The sequence below is a fragment of the Rattus norvegicus genome, chromosome 13, assembly GCF_021556685.1.
Source record: "Rattus norvegicus strain SHRSP/BbbUtx chromosome 13, alternate assembly SHRSP_T2T, whole genome shotgun sequence".
NCBI classification, from domain to species: Eukaryota; Metazoa; Chordata; class Mammalia; order Rodentia; family Muridae; genus Rattus; species Rattus norvegicus.
This window is the reverse complement of record NC_141546.1, coordinates 92,526,236-92,549,346: the sequence shown is the minus strand read 5'-3', so window position 1 is coordinate 92,549,346 and position 23,111 is coordinate 92,526,236. Positions and strand designations below refer to the sequence as shown.

At 43.4% G+C, this 23,111-nt stretch overlaps 1 protein-coding gene across 17 annotated transcripts in view; it reads right to left on the bottom strand.

Moving 5' to 3' along the window:
• Positions 1–4,575: 4,575 nt before the first annotated feature.
• Positions 4,576–23,111, bottom strand: part of Catspere (catsper channel auxiliary subunit epsilon) — a 151,092-nt gene continuing 132,556 nt past the window's right edge. For 13 of the 17 annotated variants that reach the window (XM_087581704.1, XM_087581696.1, XM_087581701.1 and 10 more), the window contains 3 exons: positions 22,439–22,596; positions 7,327–7,380; positions 4,576–4,970 (listed from right to left, as the gene is read on the bottom strand). In XM_087581704.1, the coding sequence (XP_087437830.1) occupies positions 4,817–4,970; positions 7,327–7,380; positions 22,439–22,596 (366 nt within the window). In that variant the 3' untranslated portion in view covers positions 4,576–4,816. The remainder of the gene's footprint in view (positions 4,971–7,326; positions 7,381–22,438; positions 22,597–23,111) is intronic. The other 4 variants (XM_087581698.1, XM_087581694.1, XM_087581700.1 and 1 more) reach the window with 1 other exon arrangement.

Below are 23,111 nucleotides of genomic sequence, written 5' to 3'. Positions count from 1 at the left end.
AGGAATAGTAGTTTTGACAAAACATTTAGTCACAAGCCCTTTCTTATATCCTGGAAGAACTAATCCCTTCTCTCCAGGAGGAAACAGCTCAAACTGTGGGTGGAATCCCAAGTGAATATGTAGTATTAACACAAGCATGTCAAACATGCTAGTGCCATGGGAATGGAGTGGCTTCCCCTGGAGTGTGCATGCTCAAAGAAATTACAGACTACAGTTTTGTCTCCAAGATGACCGGAGGCTGAAACTGTCCCCTACAAAGACCACTACAGAGATTAACCTACCTCCTCCTCGTTTGTGTTGAAAAGCTCTCAGGGAGAACTTTCCCTCGGGATGGAGACCCTCCAACTCCAAAGACCAGACCGAGACACCACAGGATGCAATCAGCAAGAGGATTTGGTTTATTGTCGGGATACACAGGCACAGGCACCTGCGGGCGCTTCAGTCACTCGGGGGACTGGCGCGCCCCACGGAACCAAGGATGGGCTTTTATAGGATTTTGGGGAGCAGAAGCAAGCATACAGAAGCAGATGCATGGTTACAGGGATATAATTGGTGGATTCTAATATGGCAAGGGTTTAGCCCAGGGGCAAGTTTTCTAGCTACCTTCCTGAAACATAACGGCTGACTCGGCCCCCCAAGGGTTCAGCCCGGGGGCAAGTTTCTTAGCTACCTTCTTGGAACATAACGATTGACTCGGCCCCCCACCAGGGTGTGGGACCTCTCCCGGGGCTTTTTTTCATTGTCAGGTGTTCAACCGAAGTCGTCCTGTTGCCAGGCCTTCAACCAAACATATCTTGCTTGGCAGCCGCTGTGTACTCAGTGTTCTAACCTTTCCCTGAACCAGTCATCTTAAGTACAGCCTTGCAAAATGGCGTTACTGCTGCTAAGCTGGGGTCTTTCAGTGTGGCATATAAGCAGCGTGCTGCGTTTCCAAACCACTACTGCTATGTCTCCCCCTGAGCACATGACCAATCTGATGCTAGCCCTTCTGTATGTGTATCTGCTGTCACCTCAATCAGGTCAATCCCAAAGCCATGAAGGTTTCAAAAGCTGGTAGAATTTCAATCTATTGCCTGTTGTGTTTTCCTGTACAGCAATTCACCCAACATGTACAGTAACTTGGAAAGAACATTATTTCTGTCTCCAGAGTCAGGGAGTAACAAGAGCAGTTTAAGCGAGTGCTTCTTACCCGAGTCTCTTGAGTTTTTGTCTTCTGCACTAGTAGAGTCCAATACCTATGGATTGGGTGAGGAGTACAGATAGGCCTTCAAGCTCACTATGCCGCTCAGTCAGTGGGAGGCTTGAATTTGCTGTGTCCTGGCCTTTTTGTAAGGCTGCTCCTGAAATGGTAGCTGCTTATTCCAGAAGAACTGTTGCAAAAGACAGTAGGGGACAACCAAGCAGGAAGCCACATATCAGAAGTGGCCTGGAATTGCTTCTGTTTTATTTTAGTGCTTATGCTGTCAGTAAGGCAAAGGGAGAGACTACCAAAGTGCATGGCTACCACAAGGCGGGGGTCCCCTTGGCCACCTCGAACAGTGTGATGGTTTGAGTGGAAAATGGCCTCCCACACGTTCGTTTTCCTGAATAGTTGGTCCCCAGCTGGAAACACTGTGTTAGAGCGCCGAGGAGCCCTTATGAGTCTTGCTGGAGGAAGTGGACTTTTCTGATGGGAGCAGAGGCGACCTCACATTCCCACTGCTGGGAACACACTATTCCTGTGGTTTGTATGGACTGTACCTCTTAAACTTGGGGTAAAAATAAATGTTTCCTTTCTTAGACACTTGCTGACAGGTGTTTGGCTATGATTATATAAAGCCCCGCCACTCCCCCATGCTCCACCACCCGCAGCAAGGGAGTGGCTGAAACGAAGACTAACGACTGATGTCTTCCAAATTACTGGTCTCCTTTCTGACCAATCCTGGGGACTATTTGGGAGGTCACCCCATGCTCCTCTTGGCTCGCTACGGCTCCTGCTCTGCTAGATCAACCGTTACTGGCTGAATCAGTTTGTGGTGGTTATTGAATAACACTGTTTCACTAGAAGATCTTGAGATAGCCCATTTTCCATTTCCAAGTTGCCAGCCAGGCAAAGAGAGATAGCACACCTTGGAATTTCAAGGGATATTCTTTATCCTGGATATCTTTAGTTTTGGAGTGACTTGCGAGGCTAGTGGTAACCACCAGTTTGTATCTTACCAAATAGAAAGGAAAATGATTGACAAAGTCTTTGATGATAGCTGCTCATGTTATCACTATTGTATCTGGAGGCAGTGGTGGCTTCAAAGTCTCTTGGCTAGTGGGGTTGTTGTTGTGTTGTGTTTAGAAGTAGAGTTTCTCGGAGGATGGAGAGATGGCTTAGAGGTTAAGAGCACTGGCTGCTCTTCCAGAGGGTCTTGAGTTCAATTCCCAGCAACCACATGGTGGATAACAAACATCTGTAATGGGATCCAATGCCCTCTTCTGGTGTGTCTGAAGACAGCGACAGTGCACTCACATACATGAAATAAATAATTCTTTAAAGAAAAAGTAGAGTGCCATCTGTGCCCTCTAGGCACAGGGACCTAGGAGCAGGCAGGAGCAAGACACTTCGGGTTTCTGCCTCGACAAGAGCTGAAAGTCAGTCGCCAGGAGCACCTACATACCTGAGAGCAGAGGTAAGACCAACTTTTCTGCTCCAAGGGACCTGCCTGGAGGCTTCAGGTCACACAAACCCAGGAGCAGCTCTCTGTTCCCAGATCTGGCTAAAAGAAAACAGGTCTACAGGAGTGCTGACACACAGGCTTACAGGAGGGTCAAGCCACTGTCAGAGACAGCAAGACAAGCTACCACCAGAGACAACCCAATGGCGAGAGGCAAGCACAGGAACCTAAGCAACAGAAACCAAGACTACTTGTCATCATCAGGGCCTAGTTCTCCTACCAAAGCAAATACTGGATATCCAAATGCACCAGAAAAGTAAGATTTGGATTTAAAAATCACATCTCATGATAATGATAGAGGACTTTAAGAAGGACATAAATAACTCTCTTAAAGAAAAACAGGACAACACAAGTAAACAAGTAGAAGCCCTTAAAGGGGAAACACAAAAATCCCTTAAAGAATTATAGGAAAACACAATCAAACAGGTGAAGGAATTGAACAAAACCATCCAGGATTTAAAAATGGAAATAGAAACAATAAAGAAAGCACAAAGGGAGACAACCCTGGACATAGAAAACCTAGGAAAGAGATCAGGAGTCATAGATGCAGGCATCACCAACAGAATACAAGAGATAGGAAAGAGAATCTCAGGGGCAGAAGATATCATAGAAAACATTGACACAGCTATCAAAGATAATATAAAACGCAAAAAGGTCCTAGCCCAAAACATCCAGGAAATTCAATGAGAAGATCAAACCTAAGGACAATAAGAATAGAAGAGAGTGAAGACTCCCAACTTAAAGGGCCAGTGAATATCTTCAACAAAATCATAGAAGAAAACTTCCCTGACCTAAAGAAAGAGATGCCCATAAACATACAAGAAGCCTACAGAACTCCAAATAGATTGGACCAGAAAAGAAACTCCTCCTGTCACGTAATAGTCAAAACACCAAATACACAAAACAAAGAAAATAATATTTAAAAAAGGAAGTAGAGTTTCTCTATGTAGCCTTTGAATTCTGCCCTCCTCATGAGAAATGAGGTTAAACCTTTTTTAAATATAAAGTCCTTTATTTCCCTTCATTTTTTATTTTACATGTATGGGAGTGTTAGCTGCTTGTATCTTTGTTATCGCATGCATGCAGTACCTATAGCAGCCAGAAGAGGGTGTCAGATCCCCTGGAACTGGAGTTACTATGAGTTATGTGAGGGATGGGAATCAAACCATCCTCTCTCTCTCTCTCTCTCTCTCTCTCTCTCTCTCTCTCTCTCTCCCTCTCCTCCTCTCCTCCTCCTTCTTTCTTTTGATTTTTTTAAGACAGAGTTTCACTGTGTAGCCCTGGGTGTCCTGGAACTTACTTTGTAGACCAGGATGACCTGGGACTTATGGAGATTGACCTGCTTCAGCCTCCTGAGTGTTGGAATTAAAGGTGTTTTCCATCAACTCCTAGCATTTACTTCATTCTTAATTGGTACAGTAAGACCCAGGGCCCACAATAGCACTGACTTCCAGAAAGCATAATCACACACACACACACACACACACACACACACACACACACACACTCAAATACATGTAAAATAACATTATTTTTAAAGTTTCAATTCAGTTTGGATAAACTAAGAAGCCTATTTTGAACCTGAAAATCAAAGGTTAAAACAGAATTAAAATTTATATTAGCTGCCCCTTTATATATTTCTAGTTGTGAACCTAACCCAAGATGACCCTTTCTATATAACATCTACATCTCCTATGTGAACCTACCACTAGAAAAGCTTCTGAAATCTACTTAAAAGCAGATGACTTAAAAAATCTACTTTTATTGAGTAGATATAAATTAACCACAACTATACACAGTTCCATATGATCCAATAAAATCATATTTGGCACATTTATTCACTGTCAGAAACTTTCATTGTTAGGAGTCAGCATAATAGCCAAAGGTGTTTATTTTTTAAATGCAATGTAACAGTATATATGGTATCATTAAAATGAAATAACACAGTAATGTGATGTATGCTATTAGTAGAAGTAATTTAACTATATTTTTTCAGATATTGAATAAAATAATAGCATGAGCTTATTAGGCAAATGTAAATTCTTAATATATTTACATATATGCATACTACTATCTATCTACATATATGTATCCGGAGTCGACTCTCAGGTTTCCTAATTCTTCTTCTGTTTTCCAGGAGGCTTGTGAAGTGGTTCAATAATAAACCGCCTATAAATCTTCGAGTACCAGAAATAGCTCAGAACTAGAACACTGATGAATGTGAGCATGAGGACAAATACCAAGGCAGCTACCAGGTAGATACTTGATCTGGAATACAAACAACAAAGGAGCCATCAGAAAGTCGTTGCCCATGCTCTGTCTGCTAATCCACTCAGTTGCACTGTCTTAGAACAGCTACCTCCCTTGCTGGTGGCAGGGAATGGAGGAATAAGCCCTAGCATAGGTCCTCCAGGTGGTTAAACATGCTCGAGGCTTCCTGGGGAGGCCAGTATGATGACCCACTGGAGAGAAGGAAGGGCGTCCTATTTACCACCCTTGGAGTGACGCCCGGGAGAGGAGGTGGCGGCTGTGGCTGAACAGTGCTTTAGGAAATAGATGGTATGCAAGGCCACGGACACATGAAGAAGCTGGGAGGTCCTTCTGGGCTGTTCTGGAATGTAACCTAGTTCAGGGTGACTGGAACTCTAGAACCTGCAGGGCAGCGTGGTTAGAAATGAGCGACTGGCAAAGGCACTGGGGATGTGGTCCAATGGCACAGATCCTGCCGACCAGGAATAAGGTCCCAAGTGTGCTCTCCAGCACTGAGAGAAAACGGGAAAGGAAAAAGGCACCCCCTTGCCCTCCACACGCTGTTCTCTCTGCCGTGAGAATTTTGGTTTCTTTAAAGAACACAGGAATAGAACTGTGCTTTTGTTTTAATCCCAGGTGTGGGATGTGGGGCTACTTCAGACTGACCACAGCAGCTTCGACTGTGGGACACTTGGAACTCTGGGGACTTTTCAGAGGATGTATTAGTGCTAGGATCCCGAGAGGCTGGTTGGTGTGGGTTGTAGGTTGGTTCTGGTCTATGAGTACTCCTTAACAAAGACGAAAAAGAGGAGGAAGAGGAGGAGGAGGGAAGAAGAAAGGAGGAGGAGGAAGAGGAAGAAGAGGAAAAAGAAGGAGAAGGAAAGAAAGGAAGGAAGGAAGGAAGGAAGGAAGGAAGGGAGGGAGGGAGGGAGGGAGGGAGGGAGGAGAATGAGAGTTTAGCAGTACTAATACTGATGGCAAAGATCAAACTTTCCCCAAGGAACTCAACGCTCCTGATCAGCAGGAGATAGGACCATCCTCTATCCTTCATATATAGACATACGTGTCTCTTGTATATAGTTATGGGGTTAAAAGGGTGGAAGAAAAGGGGTTGAGAAGGGTAGAAGAACCCACAAAGTTGCCAAACTCCAGCTAAATCCTTTCCCCCCAAATACAGCACACCCAGTCCCAACAAACCAAAGAAACAAAACCTAAAACAGGTGGGCATGCATACGAGAGGAAAAAAGCTTACAGTAAGAAAAGAGCTGGAGTTTAGGCAAAGAGCAAGAGGAGGGGGTTTTGTGGGAGCGAGACGGAATGGGAGAAGGTTATGTGATGTGGGTGAGAAGACGGAGGGGAAGGGTTAGGTCCAGGATGTATTCAAAAGTCTCTGGAATTGGGCTGGAGAGATGGCTCAGCGGTTAGGAGCACTGACTGCTCTCCCAAAGGTCCTGACTTCAAATCCCAGCAACCACATGGTGGTGGCCCATAACCATCTGTATTGAGATCTGGTGCCCTGTTCTGGTGTGTCTGAAGACAGCTATAGATAGTAAGTCTTAAAAAATAAAAATAAAAATAAAGTCTCGGCAATTATTAACATGCGGCATTCCAGGGTCTTGCAGAAGAATAAGGAGAGCTGCTAAATCTGGGGTTGGTCAGCATGAAGATACTGTCACCATTCACTGACACAAATACAGAGGGACGGATGGGGACATACAGGGAGATGTGGCCTTAGTGTGCTTCCCGGCTGGCCTACAACTGCTGGGCTCTAGTGATCCTCTCACCTCTGGCCATCCTTCCAGGCTCAGGGCTTGGTTCCATGGCTGGTGGTGATTGAGCATTTGTGATTGTGAAAGCATGCATATGTGGAAGTGTGTGGGTGTGAGCATGTGTGTGTATGAATGCGTATGTGTGTGTGAGTATATTTGTGACAGCACTGGTGATGAGCATGTTTGAGTGTGTGTGAGCGTGTGTGAACATGTGGGTACTGGGGCCTACTCCCTGCTAAGGGCCCTTCACTTTGGGTCTCTTTTCTGTGGAGGTACCTCCCTGGAGAGGGCTTATGTTCTAATCCAAAAATGTAAGGGTTGTTTTTTATTTGAAGCCTCAGTGTCTGCTTGGAGCAGACTGTTGTAGTGTTAGTTTCTCTGGGTCTGCAGTTATCTCAGTGTGATTTTTCTCCTCTGGGAGCAAGCAAAGGGCTCTCTTTTGAACCACGATCAGCGTAACTCACCCTCTTTCTACCAGGCACTGTGTTGAGATGGGGGGAACAAGGGTCCCAGGCCAGCCTGGGTTACCAGATTTTGTCTCAAAAAAAGCAAAGACAGGAAACACAATAAACAAAACTGCAGCACCATGAGGTACTGCCCATTACCTGGGAATCTGTCCTAAGCTCTCAATCGCAAAATACGTTGTTAGGTTACAGAAGCTGCGAATTAGAATATTAAATATTAAGTCAGATGTGTTTAAAACATCCATATTTATGCTTATAATCAGATCATATGGAACCTTATTAAGGTGTCATTTTCTTGACGAGAACACAGTAGACACGTCATAATGGACACTGTTGCACCTTTAGGCTACTGTGAGATTCCCCAGAGCTTCTGTCCTCACAGCATTACACAGTTTGGCTAGTAGTTTTCAGGGCAACAGTCATAATGGCTTTAATAATACTGAACAATGATCATACGTATCTGCAGAAGGATTACACAGTCAACCATTGCATACGGAGCCTTATGTTCAATGAAGTTGAGCTAAATGAGCATTTACTATGTGCCTGGTGCTGTGCGGAATGCATGCATGCTCTGTTAGTCCTCACGAGAACCTTTCCTTCCAGACGAGGGAGCTAAGGATCAGATCTTGCATTGCTGTGGTCAAACTCCTGATTAAAAACAACTCGAGGGGCTGGGGATTTAGCTCAGTGGTAGAGCGCTTACCTAGGAAGCGCAAGGCCCTGGGTTCGGTCCCCAGCTCCGGAAAAAAACAAAACAAAACAAAAAAAAACTCGAGGAAGAAAAGAGTTTGCTTTGGCTCATACCTCCAGGGGAGAGGAAGGCATGCAAGTGGTCGCAGCTGACCCACGTGAGGAAGAGGAGAGTGATGAGTGCTGGTGCCAGTTCACTTTGTTTGTGTATAGTAGTGGACCAGAGTCCATGGAGTTGTACAGCCCACATTTTCAGGGTGGGTCTTCCCTTCCTCAAATAATCTAATCTAAAAAAAAATTCTTAATACACATATCCAGAACTTATCTCTTTGGTGATTCTGGATCCTTTCAGGCTGACAGTATCAGTCTTGCATTATAAAATGCAAAGACTGTTAAAGGAGGTCTACTGAGGTAAATTTCTTAGGTCCGTGTTTCTCTTTCACCTTCAGGCAGGGCCCAGAAAGAAACTGTTTGTGACAGCCCTGAGACTTGCATCAGCGTCTGAGGCCAAGTGGACTCCCAAGATCTGAGGAACGGGACGCTGCAGTAGGAATGGGCTCTTCCATTTTGTTTAGGATGAAGCAAAAGCCGAATGGATTTATAATTAGAGGAAGAAAGTATGGCTACCATCAGGGAAAATGACTGGGTATGGATGGTTGATGCTGGGCCCTCTTTGGCTGACATGACAGGGCTGGGATTGTAGAATAGTGGGAGACTATTTACCTAGCACATGTGAGGCCTCAGTTCAGTTCCAGCAAACAAGTAAACAAACCAAGTTACATAAAGGAAATCAACAAGGCAAACCCAAAATACAGACCTCGAAGGGAAGAGGCATAATGAGGGCAACCCCAAGCATGTGCCGTGAAGGGTCTACTTTCTGGAATGAAGCATCTGTTTCCTCATAAGGGAACCAAAGTCTGCCAGGGCCTGCCCTCTGCCAAAGTCACCCCTTCTTGTGGAAAGTCCATGCCAAAGGCCGTGACCCAGAAGACCTTGTCCCTTTCTCAGAACAGCTCTGCCAGGCAACGCTGCTCAAGTGTCCCTGTGAAATCAACGGAAGGCTTCACTGGGGCTGGAGTTACCCACTTCCTCCTCTCTCCATTTTGACTTCCTCCTTCTACAGGCAGCTATCTTCGATCCCATCCTAGTAAACCTACATATCTGTTTGCATCACAAAATGTGCTTCCTGAGAAACCTGAGCTGCAAAGCTTAGACTGCCTCTCTGAAGCTCGTCTGGCTGGCTTCTCAGAAGACACGAGAATCTGGGACACCCGGGAAGTTTTCGTGAGCTCAGTCCAGGCTCTTTCCAGGGTTCTCTAGTCCTGGTGGCCAGTAAGCAGCTGCTCATCTGAAAAGGCGCTTCCCTCCTCAGTGTTCCACTAGCCTCATAGGCGGAAAAAGAATTTTTTTTTTACCTTCCAGGATTACATCCACCCTATGAACCTACTGCCAGAGAGCTTGTTTTCCAACAGCATCTCATGGGACGTTGTGCTAATCCCTTATGCTGATGATGTAAGGCGTACGCTCAGGTGGTGGTAAGCGGATAAGAGAGGTAAGTCACACTGATGTGGGGCACAAGATATCCCTCAGCTCATGTCCAGATAAAAGGACCATCCTGTTGATTGTTGCTGCTACTGTTCTACATTTACCCACTTTGATATATATATATATATATATATATATATATATATATATATATAATACATTCATATATTTATATATTAGCACATAATTTATACACAGTATATAATATATAAACATATTTTAAGGTATATGGACATACTTACATAACATTACATACTGTTCTGTGTATTATATATTAACTAAAAATCTACCAGACTTGAACTCAGGGCAGAGGACTTTTCTCTATGTCCCCGGTGGTTCAAACAGTGCTGAGATCAAGCTCCCACGACCTGACCCCATAGTGATGGGTGATCCTGAAACCTTGGCTGCTGACTGACTCTTAGACACGTGCTATCTCTGACATCTAAGCCTGATGTGACCTTTCTGTCCTGGTGTGCAAGTGATGTAAGACGGTCTTGCATGCACTCAAGAGTTGATGGTTTCTGTTCTCAGACATTGGGAGGTCTTTGAGGCTCCACTGACTGCAGAGTAAAAATAGAGGACATTTGCAGAGTGCTGTGAATTCTGTGGAGAACAGATCTCCCATCAAACAGGGCTTCTTGTTAATGTTTCTTCATTTTTTTATCTAGAGGATAACGGCCAGTGCCGTAATAGTGGACAGTAACTGAATCTTAGATACATGGTGAGGATTTGCACAAAATAGAAACTGGTGAGAAGAAATTTAAAGGGAGCACATGTAGATAGGGTCCTCGACAAGATTCTGGAGTATTTAAATGTTCAGGTGTCACATGACCCACATTCACTTTATCACCAGAGAAGAGGCTCTTCCTTTGGTGACCGCTCTTCCTTTTGCCAGCCTCCCAAGTGCTTATGCGGTGGGGTCATGAATAGTGTGGCCATGGTGCCTGCTGTGGCTTTCCTTTATCCAGGCTGATGTGGAGACTGCCATTACCAAGCATTGACTTTTCTTGCCACTGCAGCATCAGTACTGGGCTGACTTGCCCCAAAGGTGCATGAATCCAGAGGCACTGGCCATCTCCCCAGTGGCGGCTGATGTCATCAAGTGGAGGACAGTGATCTCTTCTTCCTGTGGTGTGCTTGGGTCTGAATTTGCCTGTTTTGTTTGGCTTCATCCTGAAGCACTGGATGGAGGTGTGCTGAGAGCCAGGCATTTTTATCATGTTGTCCCAATAACAAAGAATAAAAGAACAAGGACTGGAAAGCAAGAGAGCTGACGTGCATGGGGTTCACTGGTCTCTCAGAGGAGTGGATATCCTTTCAAGGCGTCCTTTGTATTAATAGGGTGTTCTCTTGTTGCTGGTGACCTAGGTCATGTTTGATATTCACCTGTTGTTCTAATAAAGCTTTGTTTAACTCTTTGAGCCTTTGGTCTGGATAATAAGTTATATGGTAATAAGAGCTATAAAACCAGAATGGAAAGGTTATCAGAGAGTTGCAGATACCATATGCCTTTAATCACGGCACTCCGGAGAGAGAAAGAAAAGTTTTCTCCAAATGTTCAAGGCCAATCTGGTCTACATAGCAAGTTCTAGGACAGCTAGGACTGTAGAGAGAGACTCTGTCTCAAACAACAGCTACAGTATCTGTCTACTTCTATGCTATTTATATTTGAACTATCTTTTATTTTCCCCCTTTTCCATTTCTCCTACTTGTATATGACATATGTTAGGCACATCAGTGCTAACTGGTGACAACTGGGAAGTCTTACATATCATGGCAAAATTAAAGGAGAAACAAAAAGTTCTTTTGAGGGATTGGACTTGGCACTGGATGCACTAAGACTGATTTGTTCTGCTTTGGAGGGTTAAGTGCATTGTTAAGTATAATTATGTCCTGCGGATCCCGGCCCGCAGCAGCTCTCTGCTCCCAAACCCCATGGGAGAGAGACCTCACCGCCTGGTCAGGTGGGCACTCCTGAGGCTGCAGAGCGGAGGAGACCACCAACACTGCCCACCCCTGCCCACATCCCTGGCCCAAGAGGAAACTGTATAAGGCCTCTGGGTTCCCGTAGGGGGAGGGCCCAGGAGCGGCAGGACCCCTGCGCCTGAGACACCGCCGGAACCTGAAGGAAACAGACCGGATAAACAGTTCTCTGTACCCAAATCCCGTGGGAGGGAGAGCTAAAACTACAGAGAGGCAGACACGCCTGGGAAACCAGAAGAGACTTCACTCTGCGCACATCCAGACGCCAGAGGAAAACACCAAACACCATCTGGAACCCTGGTGCACGGAGGCTCCCAGAAAGAGTGGCGCAGATCTCCTCGGTTGCTGCCGCCGCGGAGAGGACTTAGGCAGTACCCCACGAGCACACTTGAGCCTCGGAACCTCAGGTAGGACCAACTTTTCCCCTGCAAGTGACCTGCCTGGTGAACTCAAGACACAGGCCCACAGGAACAGCTGAAGACCTGTAGAGAGGAAAAACTACACGCCCGAAAGCAGAACACTCTGTCCCCATAACTGGCTGGAAGAAAACAGGAAAACAGGTCTACAGCACTCCTGACACACAGGCTTATAGGACAGTCTAGCCACGGTCAGAAATAGCAGAACAAAGTAACACTAGAGATAATCTGATGGCGAGAGGCAAGCGCAGGAACCCAAGCAACAGAAACCAAGACTACATGGCATCATCGGAGCCCAATTCTCCCACCAAAATAAACATGGAATATCCAAACACACCAGAAAAGCAAGATCTAGTTTCAAAATCATATTTGATCATGATGCTGGAGGACTTCAAGAAAGACGTGAAGAACTCCCTTAGAGAACAAGTAGAAGCCTACAGAGAGGAATCGCAAAAATGCCTGAAAGAATTCCAGGAAAACACAATCAAACAGTTGAAGGAATTAAAAATGGAAATAGAAGCAATCAAGAAAGAACACATGGAAACAACCCTGGATATAGAAAATCAAAAGAAGAGACAAGGAGCTGTAGATAGAAGCCTCACCAACAGAATACAAGAGATGGAAGAGAGAATCTCAGGAGCAGAAGATTCCCTAGAAATCATTGACTCAACTGTCAAAGATAATGTAAAGCGGAAAAAGCTACTGGTCCAAAACATACAGGAAATCCAGGACTCAATGAGAAGATCAAACCTAAGGATAATAGGTATAGAAGAGAGTGAAGACTCCCAGCTCAAAGGACCAGTAAATATCTTCAACAAAATCATAGAAGAAAACTTCCCTAACCTAAAAAAAGAGATACCCATAGGCATACAAGAAGCCTACAGAACTCCAAATAGATTGGACCAGAAAAGAAACACCTCCCGTCACATAATAGTCAAAACACCAAACGAACAAAATAAAGAAAGAATATTAAAAGCAGTAAGGGAAAAAGGTCAAGTAACATATAAAGGCAGACCTATCAGAATCACACCAGACTTTTCGCCAGAAACTATGAAGGCCAGAAGATCCTGGACAGATGTCATACAGACCCTAAGAGAACACAAGTGCCAGCCCAGGTTACTGTATCCTGCAAAACTCTCAATTAACATAGATGGAGAAACCAAGATATTCCATGACAAAACCAAATTTACACAATATCTTTCTACAAATCCAGCACTACAAAGGATAATAAAGGGTAAAGCCCAACATAAGGAGGCAAGCTATACCCTAGAAGAAGCAAGAAACTAATCGTCTTGGCAACAAAACAAAGAGAAGAAAAGCACACAAACATAACCTCACATCCAAATACGAATATAACAGGAAGCAATAATCACTATTCCTTAATATCTCTCAACATCAATGGCCTCAACTCCCCAATAAAAAGACATAGATTAACAAACTGGATACGCAACGAGGACCCTGCATTCTGCTGCCTACAGGAAACACACCTCAGAGACAAAGACAGACACTACCTCAGAGTGAAAGGCTGGAAAACAACTTTCCAAGCAAATGGTCAGAAGAAGCAAGCTGGAGTAGCCATTCTAATATCAAATAAAAACAATTTTCAATTAAAAGTCATCAAAAAAGATAAGGAAGGACACTTCATATTCATCAAAGGAAAAATCCACCAAGATGAACTCTCAATCCTAAATATCTATGCCCCAAATACAAGGGCACCTACATACGTAAAAGAAACCTTACTAAAGCTCAAAACACACATTGCACCTCACACAATAATAGTGGGAGATTTCTACACCCCACTCTCATCAATGGACAGATCATGGAAACAGAAATTACACAGAGACGTAGACAGACTAAGAGAAGTCATGAGCCAAATGGACTTAACAGATATTTATAGAACATTCTATCCTAAAGCAAAAGGATATACCTTCTTCTCAGCTCCTCATGGTACTTTCTCCAAAATTGACCATATAGTTGGTCAAAAAACGGGCCTCAACAGGTACAGAAAGATAGAAATAATCCCATGTGTGCTATCAGACCACCACGGCCTAAAACTGGTCTTCAATAACAATAAGGGAAGAATGCCCACATATACGTGGAAATTGAACAATGCTCTACTCAATGATAACCTAGTCAAGGAAGAAATAAAGAAAGAAATTAAAAACTTTTTAGAATTTAATGAAAATGAAGGTACAACATACCCAAACTTATGGGACACAATGAAAGCTGTGCTAAGAGGAAAACTCATAGCGCTGTGTGCCTGCGGAAAGAAAGAGGAAAGAGCATATGTCAGCAGCTTGACAGCACACCTAAAAGCTCTAGAGCAAAAAGAAGCAAATACACCCAGGAGGAGTAGAAGGCAGGAAATAATCAAACTCAGAGCTGAAATCAACCAAGTAGAAACAAAAAGGACCATAGAAAGAATCAACAGAACCAAAAGTTGGTTCTTTGAGAAAATCAACAAGATAGATAAACCCTTAGCCAGACTAACAAGAGGACCCAGAGAGTGTGTCCAAATTAACAAAATCAGAAATGAAAAGGGAGACATAACTACGGATTCAGAGGAAATTCAAAATATCATCAGATCTTACTATAAAAGCCTATATTCAACAAAACTTGAAAATCTACAGGAAATGGACAATTTCCTAGACAAATATCAGGTACCGAAGTTAAATCAGGAACAGATAAACCAGTTAAACAACCCCATAACTCCTAATGAAATAGAAGCAGTCATTAAAGGTCTCCCAACCAAAAAGAGCCCAGGTCCAGATGGGTTTAGTGCAGAATTCTATCAAACCTTCATAGAAGACCTCATACCAATATTATCCAAACTATTCCACAAAATTGAAACAGATGGATCACTTCCGAATTCCTTCTATGAAGCCACAATTACTCTTATACCTAAACCACACAAAGACACAACAAAGAAAGAGAACTTCAGACCAATTTCCCTTATGAATATCGACGCAAAAATACTCAATAAAATTCTGGCAAACCGAATCCAAGAGCACATCAAAACAATCATCCACCATGATCAAGTAGGCTTCATCCCAGGCATGCAGGGATGGTTTAATATATGGAAAACCATCAACGTGATCCATTATATAAACAAACTGAAAGAACAAAACCACATGATCATTTCATTAGATGCTGAGAAAGCATTTGACAAAATTCAACACCCCTTCATGATAAAAGTCCTGGAAAGAATAGGAATTCAAGGCCCATACCTAAACCTAGTAAAAGCCATATACAGCAAACCAGTTGCTAACATTAAACTAAATGGAGAGAAACTTGAAGCAATCCCACTAAAATCAGGGACTAGACAAGGCTGCCCACTCTCTCCCTACTTATTCAATATAGTTCTTGAAGTTCTAGCCAGAGCAATCAGACAACAAAAGGAGATCAAGGGGATACAGATCGGAAAAGAAGAAGTCAAAATATCACTATTTGCAGATGATATGATAGTTTATTTAAGTGATCCCAAAAGTTCCACCAGAGAACTACTAAACCTGATAAACAACTTCAGCAAAGTGGCTGGGTATAAAATTAACTCAAATAAATCAGTAGCCTTCCTCTACACAAAAGAGAAACAAGCCGAGAAAGAAATTAGGGAAACGACACCCTTCATAATAGACCCAAATAATATAAAGTACCTCGGTGTGACTTTAACCAAGCAAATAAAAGATCTGTATGATAAGAACTTCAAGACTCTGAAGAAAGAAATTGAAGAAGACCTCGGAAGATGGAAAGATCTCCCATGCTCATGTATTGGCAGGATTAATATAGTAAAAATGGCCATCCTACCAAAAGCGATCTACAGATTCAATGCAATCCCCATCAAAATACCAATCCAATTCTTCAAAGAGTTAGACAGAACAATTTGCAAATTCATCTGGAATAACAAAAAACCCAGGATAGCTAAAACTATCCTCAACAATAAAAGGACTTCAGGGGGAATCACTATCCCTGAATTCAAGCAGTATTACAGAGCAATAGTGATAAAAACTGCATGGTATTGGTACAGAGACAGACAGATAGACCAATGGAATAGAATTGAAGACCGAGAAATGAACCCACATACCTATGGGCACTTGATTTTTGACAAAGGAGCCAAAACCATCCAATGGAAAAAAGATAGCATTTTCAGCAAATGGTGCTGGTTCAACTGGAGGTCAACATGTAGAAGAATGCAGATCGATCCATGCTTATCACCCTGTACAAAGCTTAAGTCCAAGTGGATCAAGGACCTCCACATCAAACCAGACACACTCAAACTAATAGAAGAAAAACTAGGGAAGCATCTGGAACACATGGGCACTGGAAAAAATTTCCTGAACAAAACACCAATGGCTTATGCTCTAAGATCAAGAATCGACAAATCGACAAAAAACTGCAAAGCTTCTGTAAGGCAAAGGACACTGTGGTTAGGACAAATTGGCAACCAACAGATTGGGAAAAGATCTTTACCAATCCTACAACAGATAGAGGCCTTATATCCAAAATATACAAAGAACTCAAGAAGTTAGACCGCAGGGAGACAAATAACCCTATTAAAAATGGGGTTCAGAGCTAAACAAAGAATTCACAGCTGAGGAATGCCGAATGGCTGAGAAACACCTAAAGAAATGTTCAACATCTTTAGTCATAAGGGAAATGCAAATCAAAACAACCCTGAGATTTCACCTCACACCAGTGAGAATGGCTAAGATCAAAAACTCAGGTGACAGCAGATGCTGGCGAGGATGCGGAGAAAGAGGAACACTCCTCCATTGTTGGTGGGATTGCAGACTGGTACAACCATTCTGGAAATCAGTCTGGAGGTTCCTCAGAAAATTGGACATTGAACTGCCTGAGGATCCAGCTATACCTCTCTTGGACATATACCCAAAAGATGCCCCAACATATAAAAAAGACACGTGCTCCACTATGTTCATCGCAGCCTTATTTATAATAGCCAGAAGCTGGAAAGAACCCAGATGCCCTTCAACAGAGGAATGTATACAGAAAATGTGGTACATCTACACAATGGAATATTACTCAGCTATCAAAAACAACGAGTTTATGAAATTCGTAGGCAAATGGTTGGAACTGGAAAATATCATCCTGAGTGAGCTAACCCAAACACAGAAAGACATACATGGTATGCACTCACTGATAAGTGGCTATTAGCCCAAATGCTTGAATTACCCTAGATGCCTAGAACAAATGAAACTCAAGACGAATGATCAAAATGTGAATGCTTCACTCCTTCTCTAAAAGGGGAACAAGAATACCCTTGGCAGGGAAGAGAGAGGCAAAGATTAAAACAGAGACTGAAGGAACACCCATTCAGAGCCTGCCGCACATGTGGCCCATATATATACAGCCACCCAATTAGACAAGATGGATGAAGCAAAGAAGTGCAGACCGACAGGAGCCGGATGTAGATCGCTCCTGAGAGACACAGCCAGAATACAGCAAATACAGAGGCGAATACCAGCAGCATACCACTGAACTGAGAATAGGACCCCCGTTGAAGGAATCAGAGAAAGAACTGGAAGAGCTTGAAGGGGCTCGAGACCCCATATGTACAACAATGCCAAGCAACCAGAGCTTCCAGGGACTAAGCCACTACCTAAAGACTATACATGGACTGACCCTGGACTCTGACCTCATAGGTAGCAATGAATATCCTAGTAAGAGCACCAGTGGAAGGGGAAGCCCTGGGTCCTGCTAAGACTGAACCCCCAGTGAACTAGACTGGTGGGGGGAGGGCGGCAATGGGGGGAGGGTTGGGAGGGGAACACCCATAAGGAAGGGGAGGGGGAGGGGGATATTTGTCCGGAAACCAAAGAATTATTATTAAGTATTAAATAAATTTAAAAAAAAGTATAATTACGTTCTCATGAAATGAATTATCTTTGTGGTTCCTTGGAAGTTGAGAGGTTTGGGGCAAGGGAGTGATGATAGTATGGACTGCGATGATTAGAAACTCTCGGTTCCTCCCCAGCACTCATTTATTCTCTTTATAGTCTTGTAGTCATCGTGTTTTAGCATGGCCGTTCCATCCACGAATACAATGAAGGACCTACCAATCGCCAACTGTCCCTATTCCCTGCTCTCCACTCCAAATGGCCCCACTCCTATTTTTGTGACGTTTTCTGAAGTCTAGACTTGGTCTATAAGAGAAAACATGGGCTATCTATCTTTCTCAGTGTGACTTATTTCACAGAGAATGACACTCATTGGTTCTCTTCACTTTCCTGAAAATAATATTAATTTTGCTCTTTCTGAGACTGGATAAAATTCTATCATGTGCATATACACACGTTCTGCTGGCAGACAGCTGGGCCAATATGTCCTCCTTTCATTGCTTCTTTGAAAAAAAAAAGCCAACATTCAAGCTGAATAAGAATGGCCCCGGAGGCTCAGAGATTGGACACCAGGTCACCAGGGAGTGGCACTATTTGAAAGGGTCAAGAGGGGTTCCCTTTTTGGAGGAAGTGTGTCACTGGGGTGTGGGTTTTGAGGTTTCAGAAGCCCAAGCCAGGCCCCGAGGCTTACTACCTGCTGCCTGCAGACCTGGATGGACAATTCTCAGCTCTTTCTCTAGCACCATGTCTGTCCTTGTGCCACCATGTTCCCCATCATGATGACAATGAACTGAACCTTGGAAACTGTAAGCAAGCCCCAGTTAAAGAGGTGCTGTGGGGTCTCTTCACAGCAATAGAACGCTGACTAAGACACAAGCACATGCATTTTGTATTTTGTGTCTAACAGGTTTAACACTGGACGGGCTTCAGGGGCTCGTTTTATAGGTAGTTATTTCTATTGGTTCTTGTTCCTTGTCTATGGCTTCTTTTCCTGTCTGGTTTATTTGTTAGAATGTTTCAGTGTGTGTGTGTGTGTGTGTGTGTGTGTGTGTGTGTGTGTGTGTCTGTGTCTGTGTCTGTGTCTGTGTCTGTGTGTCTGTGTGTGTTTACATTTAAAGTGAATTCTTCCAGCCCTACTCTTCATTTGTTTCTGCTGAGCATGTGGGAGGCATAAACAGACTGGGACTATTTCAAACTAAAGTTTTAGCTACAGCACTATCTCTGGTGAACACTCAGCTAACCAGGAATCCGGGCTCATATCTAGTGAGAGTTGGCTTCATTTTCTTTTTCATCTGGAATTAGAACTAAATTCAGATACATACCCCCATCATCTTCTAGGGTTTTACCACTCACAGCCATCGTTTGTCTGTCTGATCTAATCTCTGATTGCCAGTCTGTCACACCCATTTATATCACTAAACTTACTTTTCTACTTTCTTTTTCCAAACTTATCCAGGATTGTAGACACGTAAGAACAGAAGATCAAAACTTTAGGTAGCTGACCCCCATGGCACCCATGCCAATAGTGTCCCCTCATGGGCCTATCTTGTCAGGCCACTGGTTGAATCTCACAGGGTTCACAGTTGGTTTGGTGCAGTGATGACTTTGTGGCAAGCAGCCCGTATAGCATCTTCCAGTGATACGAAAGTCACCCAACAGGGAGGAAGCTTCCTGGTCAGTACCAATTTGGTTTCTCTGTGTCCTGTCAAAGTGTGTGGTGTCCTCAGCTTTACGGTCTAGTTATCCAGTTCTTCTGGGTAACAAAAATCAGTGACAACAGGTTGTACTTCCTTGAGGTCTCTAGGTCATCCCTGACCTTTCAACTCAAGGAGAGATATTCAACACCTAGGATTGGGCTTTTTATTGGGCCACTATGGCTTCTTTAAGGAGCATTATACCCTGAATAGAGGCAACTCCAATAAAACTCACATATGTGTTTATAAATATAAACACACATATTTATTTTTTTTAAAGATTTATTTTATTTATTATATATAAGTACACTGTAGCTGTCTTCAGATACACCAGAAGAGGGCATCGGATCTCTTTACAGATGGTTGTGAGCCACCATGTGGTTGCTGGGAATTGAACTCATGACCTCTGGAAGAACAGTCGGGTGTTCTTAACCACTGAGCCATCTCTCCAGCCCAACACACATATTTATATGTGTAACATATTTGTATATACTAACTTAAGATATTATATAAATTATTATATAATTTTATATTTTATAATTTTAATATAAGTATATGGTTGTATGAATTTATTATACAAATATATCTCGATATATATTTTTATATGGCCTTTTCAAAATCTCAGTGTTATCGCTTTCCTCACCTCTTCGGTCTTGTTCCTTCTATCCTTGCCTCATTTAAAACTCCTTCTCCTTTTCCCTTTCTATCTCCTGGGTTCTATTATCCCACCTTCACGAAGACCTCCCCCACCCCACCCTGCCTCCCACTAGTGGTCCCTCTGTACTTTTAGGCCCATGCCACAAGATGAAATGGTGTCTGGTATTGTTAATCTGGCCAAGAACTTCTGGTAGGGGAACTTATCCATCCAAGGCGTGAACGTCTTACTATTATTATCTTGCTGAATGGACACAGTACTGATTGCCTTCTAAATTGTGTATCTATTCCCATAGATTAGATCCCAGATGTTTGTTTGTGCGGTGGATGATAGTTAATAGAGAAACTTATTGTCACAGTGAAGAAAACTGTCTGCAGGTTAACTGTCAGCCACAAATAGGACATCTATATCATACTCCTTCCCCCCAAATCCAGAGACTGCTGAGGAGGGGAAGAGTCAGAAGGCAGGAAGTACTATAGTCACAACAGGCCTGCTATACTTAAGAACTCACAGCGGCCATGGCTGCCTGCATAAGATCTGTACAAGACCAAGCCAATCAACATTTCAGTATGAAGAGAGGAGGGGAGAAACGATGGACAGTAGCTGGCTTACGAGGGAAGTAGGGACATTTTCCTTTAACGGTGTGGCTCCTGTTGGTTAACTACAGGCCAGTGGATAGCCCCATACCCGTGAGTATGGAATCAGTGGGCCACATAAGGAAAAAAACCAAAGACATGACCTTGAAGCAGGGTCTGGGAAGAAAGCAGGGGTTGGATCTCGAAGGAATTAGGGATGAATATGATCAAAATCCATTGTATACATCTATGAAATTATTAAGAATGAATGAAAATGTGTTAAAAAGTGGACATGGCCATTTTAATAGTTGAGAATCCTACACGCTGATTGTCCAAATATTAGCTCTCAGCACCCACTACATGGACTGAGTGTGTTACGCACACCATCTCCTTGCCGCTCCCCTAGGACCTTCCAGGATGCAGGCCACTTTCCCTGTTGACTGGCTCTCGGTCATTTCTCACGGCCTGGACCCCTTGTGGCTTTCACACACACCCTTTTCTTTGGGATTATTTCACCCTCGAAGCCTGGTTTCCTTATATGTTTGTTATTTTTGAGAATCTCTTCCAGACTGGTCTTGAGCTCCTGGGATCGAGAGATCTATGGACTCGGGTCCTCTGAGTAGCTGGGATGACTGGTTTGTACTGCCGTTGGAACTGTCTGGACATTTTCTCTTGACATTGGCAAGAGTCCCTTTCTGCGATGGCATCACTCTTTAGCCTACCCATCGCTGTGCATCAGTGAAGCCGCCTATCACCTGTGAGCGGAGAGGCTCTTTTCCCTAAGGCTTCTCCTCCCTTTCAAGGAAGTATTCTTATCCCTGTGGGCGGGGCTAGGAGATGTGCAGCACTCAGAACTCTTTCAGAAGGAAATCCTCTCTGTTGATCTTAGGAACTCCCAGCCTCCTTGGAAATACACTGGAGGCTTATGGGTATAGGAAAATCATAAATCTTAGTTTTGCTTTGGTCTTTCCATCAATCAGTCTGCATTCCAAAACTACCTAAGTGCTTCCAGGCATCAGTGAACTTTTTAGCATACCAAAAGACACATCTTTGTGAAGGAGGAGCAAGGCAGTCAGTTAACGTTTGTTTGCCAGGTAACCAAGGGAAGCATTAACTCAAAAGATAATGTCACATTGATAGACTCCCATTCAATCATGACTGACTGATCCTGTCCACATTGTATTTTTTAAATGTGTCTCCTCCAGGGCCAAGCACATGGGCTCCTGGGCTTCCATTTGCTCTGTTCTCTTATAGTGCTAGGATGGCACCCTGGGCCGTGTCAGTCTGACCGGATTTTGAGACACCATGGAAACACACCTTCTGGGACTACACAGGAGGCTGTTTCCAGAAGTGTCTGACTGAGAAAGACTCACACTAAGCATGGATCACACAGTAGCCTGGACCGGGGTCTGTGAGGGGGAAAGAATTGAACCTGACCTCTGTTGCTCTGTGCCTCCTGACTGGGGCTCTTCGCCAGCCGCCTGGCTCTCCTCGCACTATGCTGTTTCTACCATGGTAGATTTTCCTCTCAGACTTTGAGCCATAACCCATCCTTCACCCTTTATGTGTTTCTGGTCAGGTGTTCGGTCAGCGGGAAAAGCAGCCAATATGGATGTCAAGGGGACACACACAATACCAGAACAAAATTTCAAACTGAGTGATCTAATAACCTGCTTCTATAGCATGTTTGCTATGATTGCTACAAAATGGAAAGTAAACTTATAAATAACAGGAATAACAAAATTAGATATTTAGATGGTATCAAATTAAACCAAAAAGACAAAAAATACTATTTTTAAAGGGGAAAATATCATTTTAATCTTACTTACAATTTTATTCTTACCTATAGTTTGGATCCAAGACCTTCAAGCGATACACATACATTGCGGCATATGATGAGGACCATTTTAAGGCGTTTTTATTAGAATAGTTTATAATCTCGTATGGTTGACTTAGGTCTCCTGGCGTCCCAATAGCATAAGAAAAACAAGGCCTATAGTTCTGAGCACAAGCAAAGACAAAAAAAAGTTTATTCCCACACTTTAATAAAATCTGATTCATATGATGTATGAGAATTTTATGTGTATGAGTATTTTTTTATTTTGGTCTGTATTCAAGTTCACCACCTACACACCCTACCTGTGCAGGTCAGAAAAGGGCATCAGAACCCCAGGAAGTGACATTAACAGGTGCTTGTGAGCTACCTTATGGATGCTGGGAACCAAAACCAGGTCTTCTGCTAAGAGTAGCCAGTGCTTCTATCTGCTGACCTTTCTCAATAGCCCCAGCTTATCATATATTTGTTTTGGAAACATCACGTGATGGCTACACCTTTCTACTCTGCCACTGCCGTACCAGAGAATGCCTGGCATATCCCCTACCAGCCCTCGCCCATGGTTCCGAGAGGAGTTTCTGGGGGATCCCTCACATAGACCAAGATAGTCTTAGCTTGGTGAAAACTGGGATGTTAAGTAAGAGTGTGGAACTAGGAGCTTAGTTTAGCTTTCAGAAGGGAT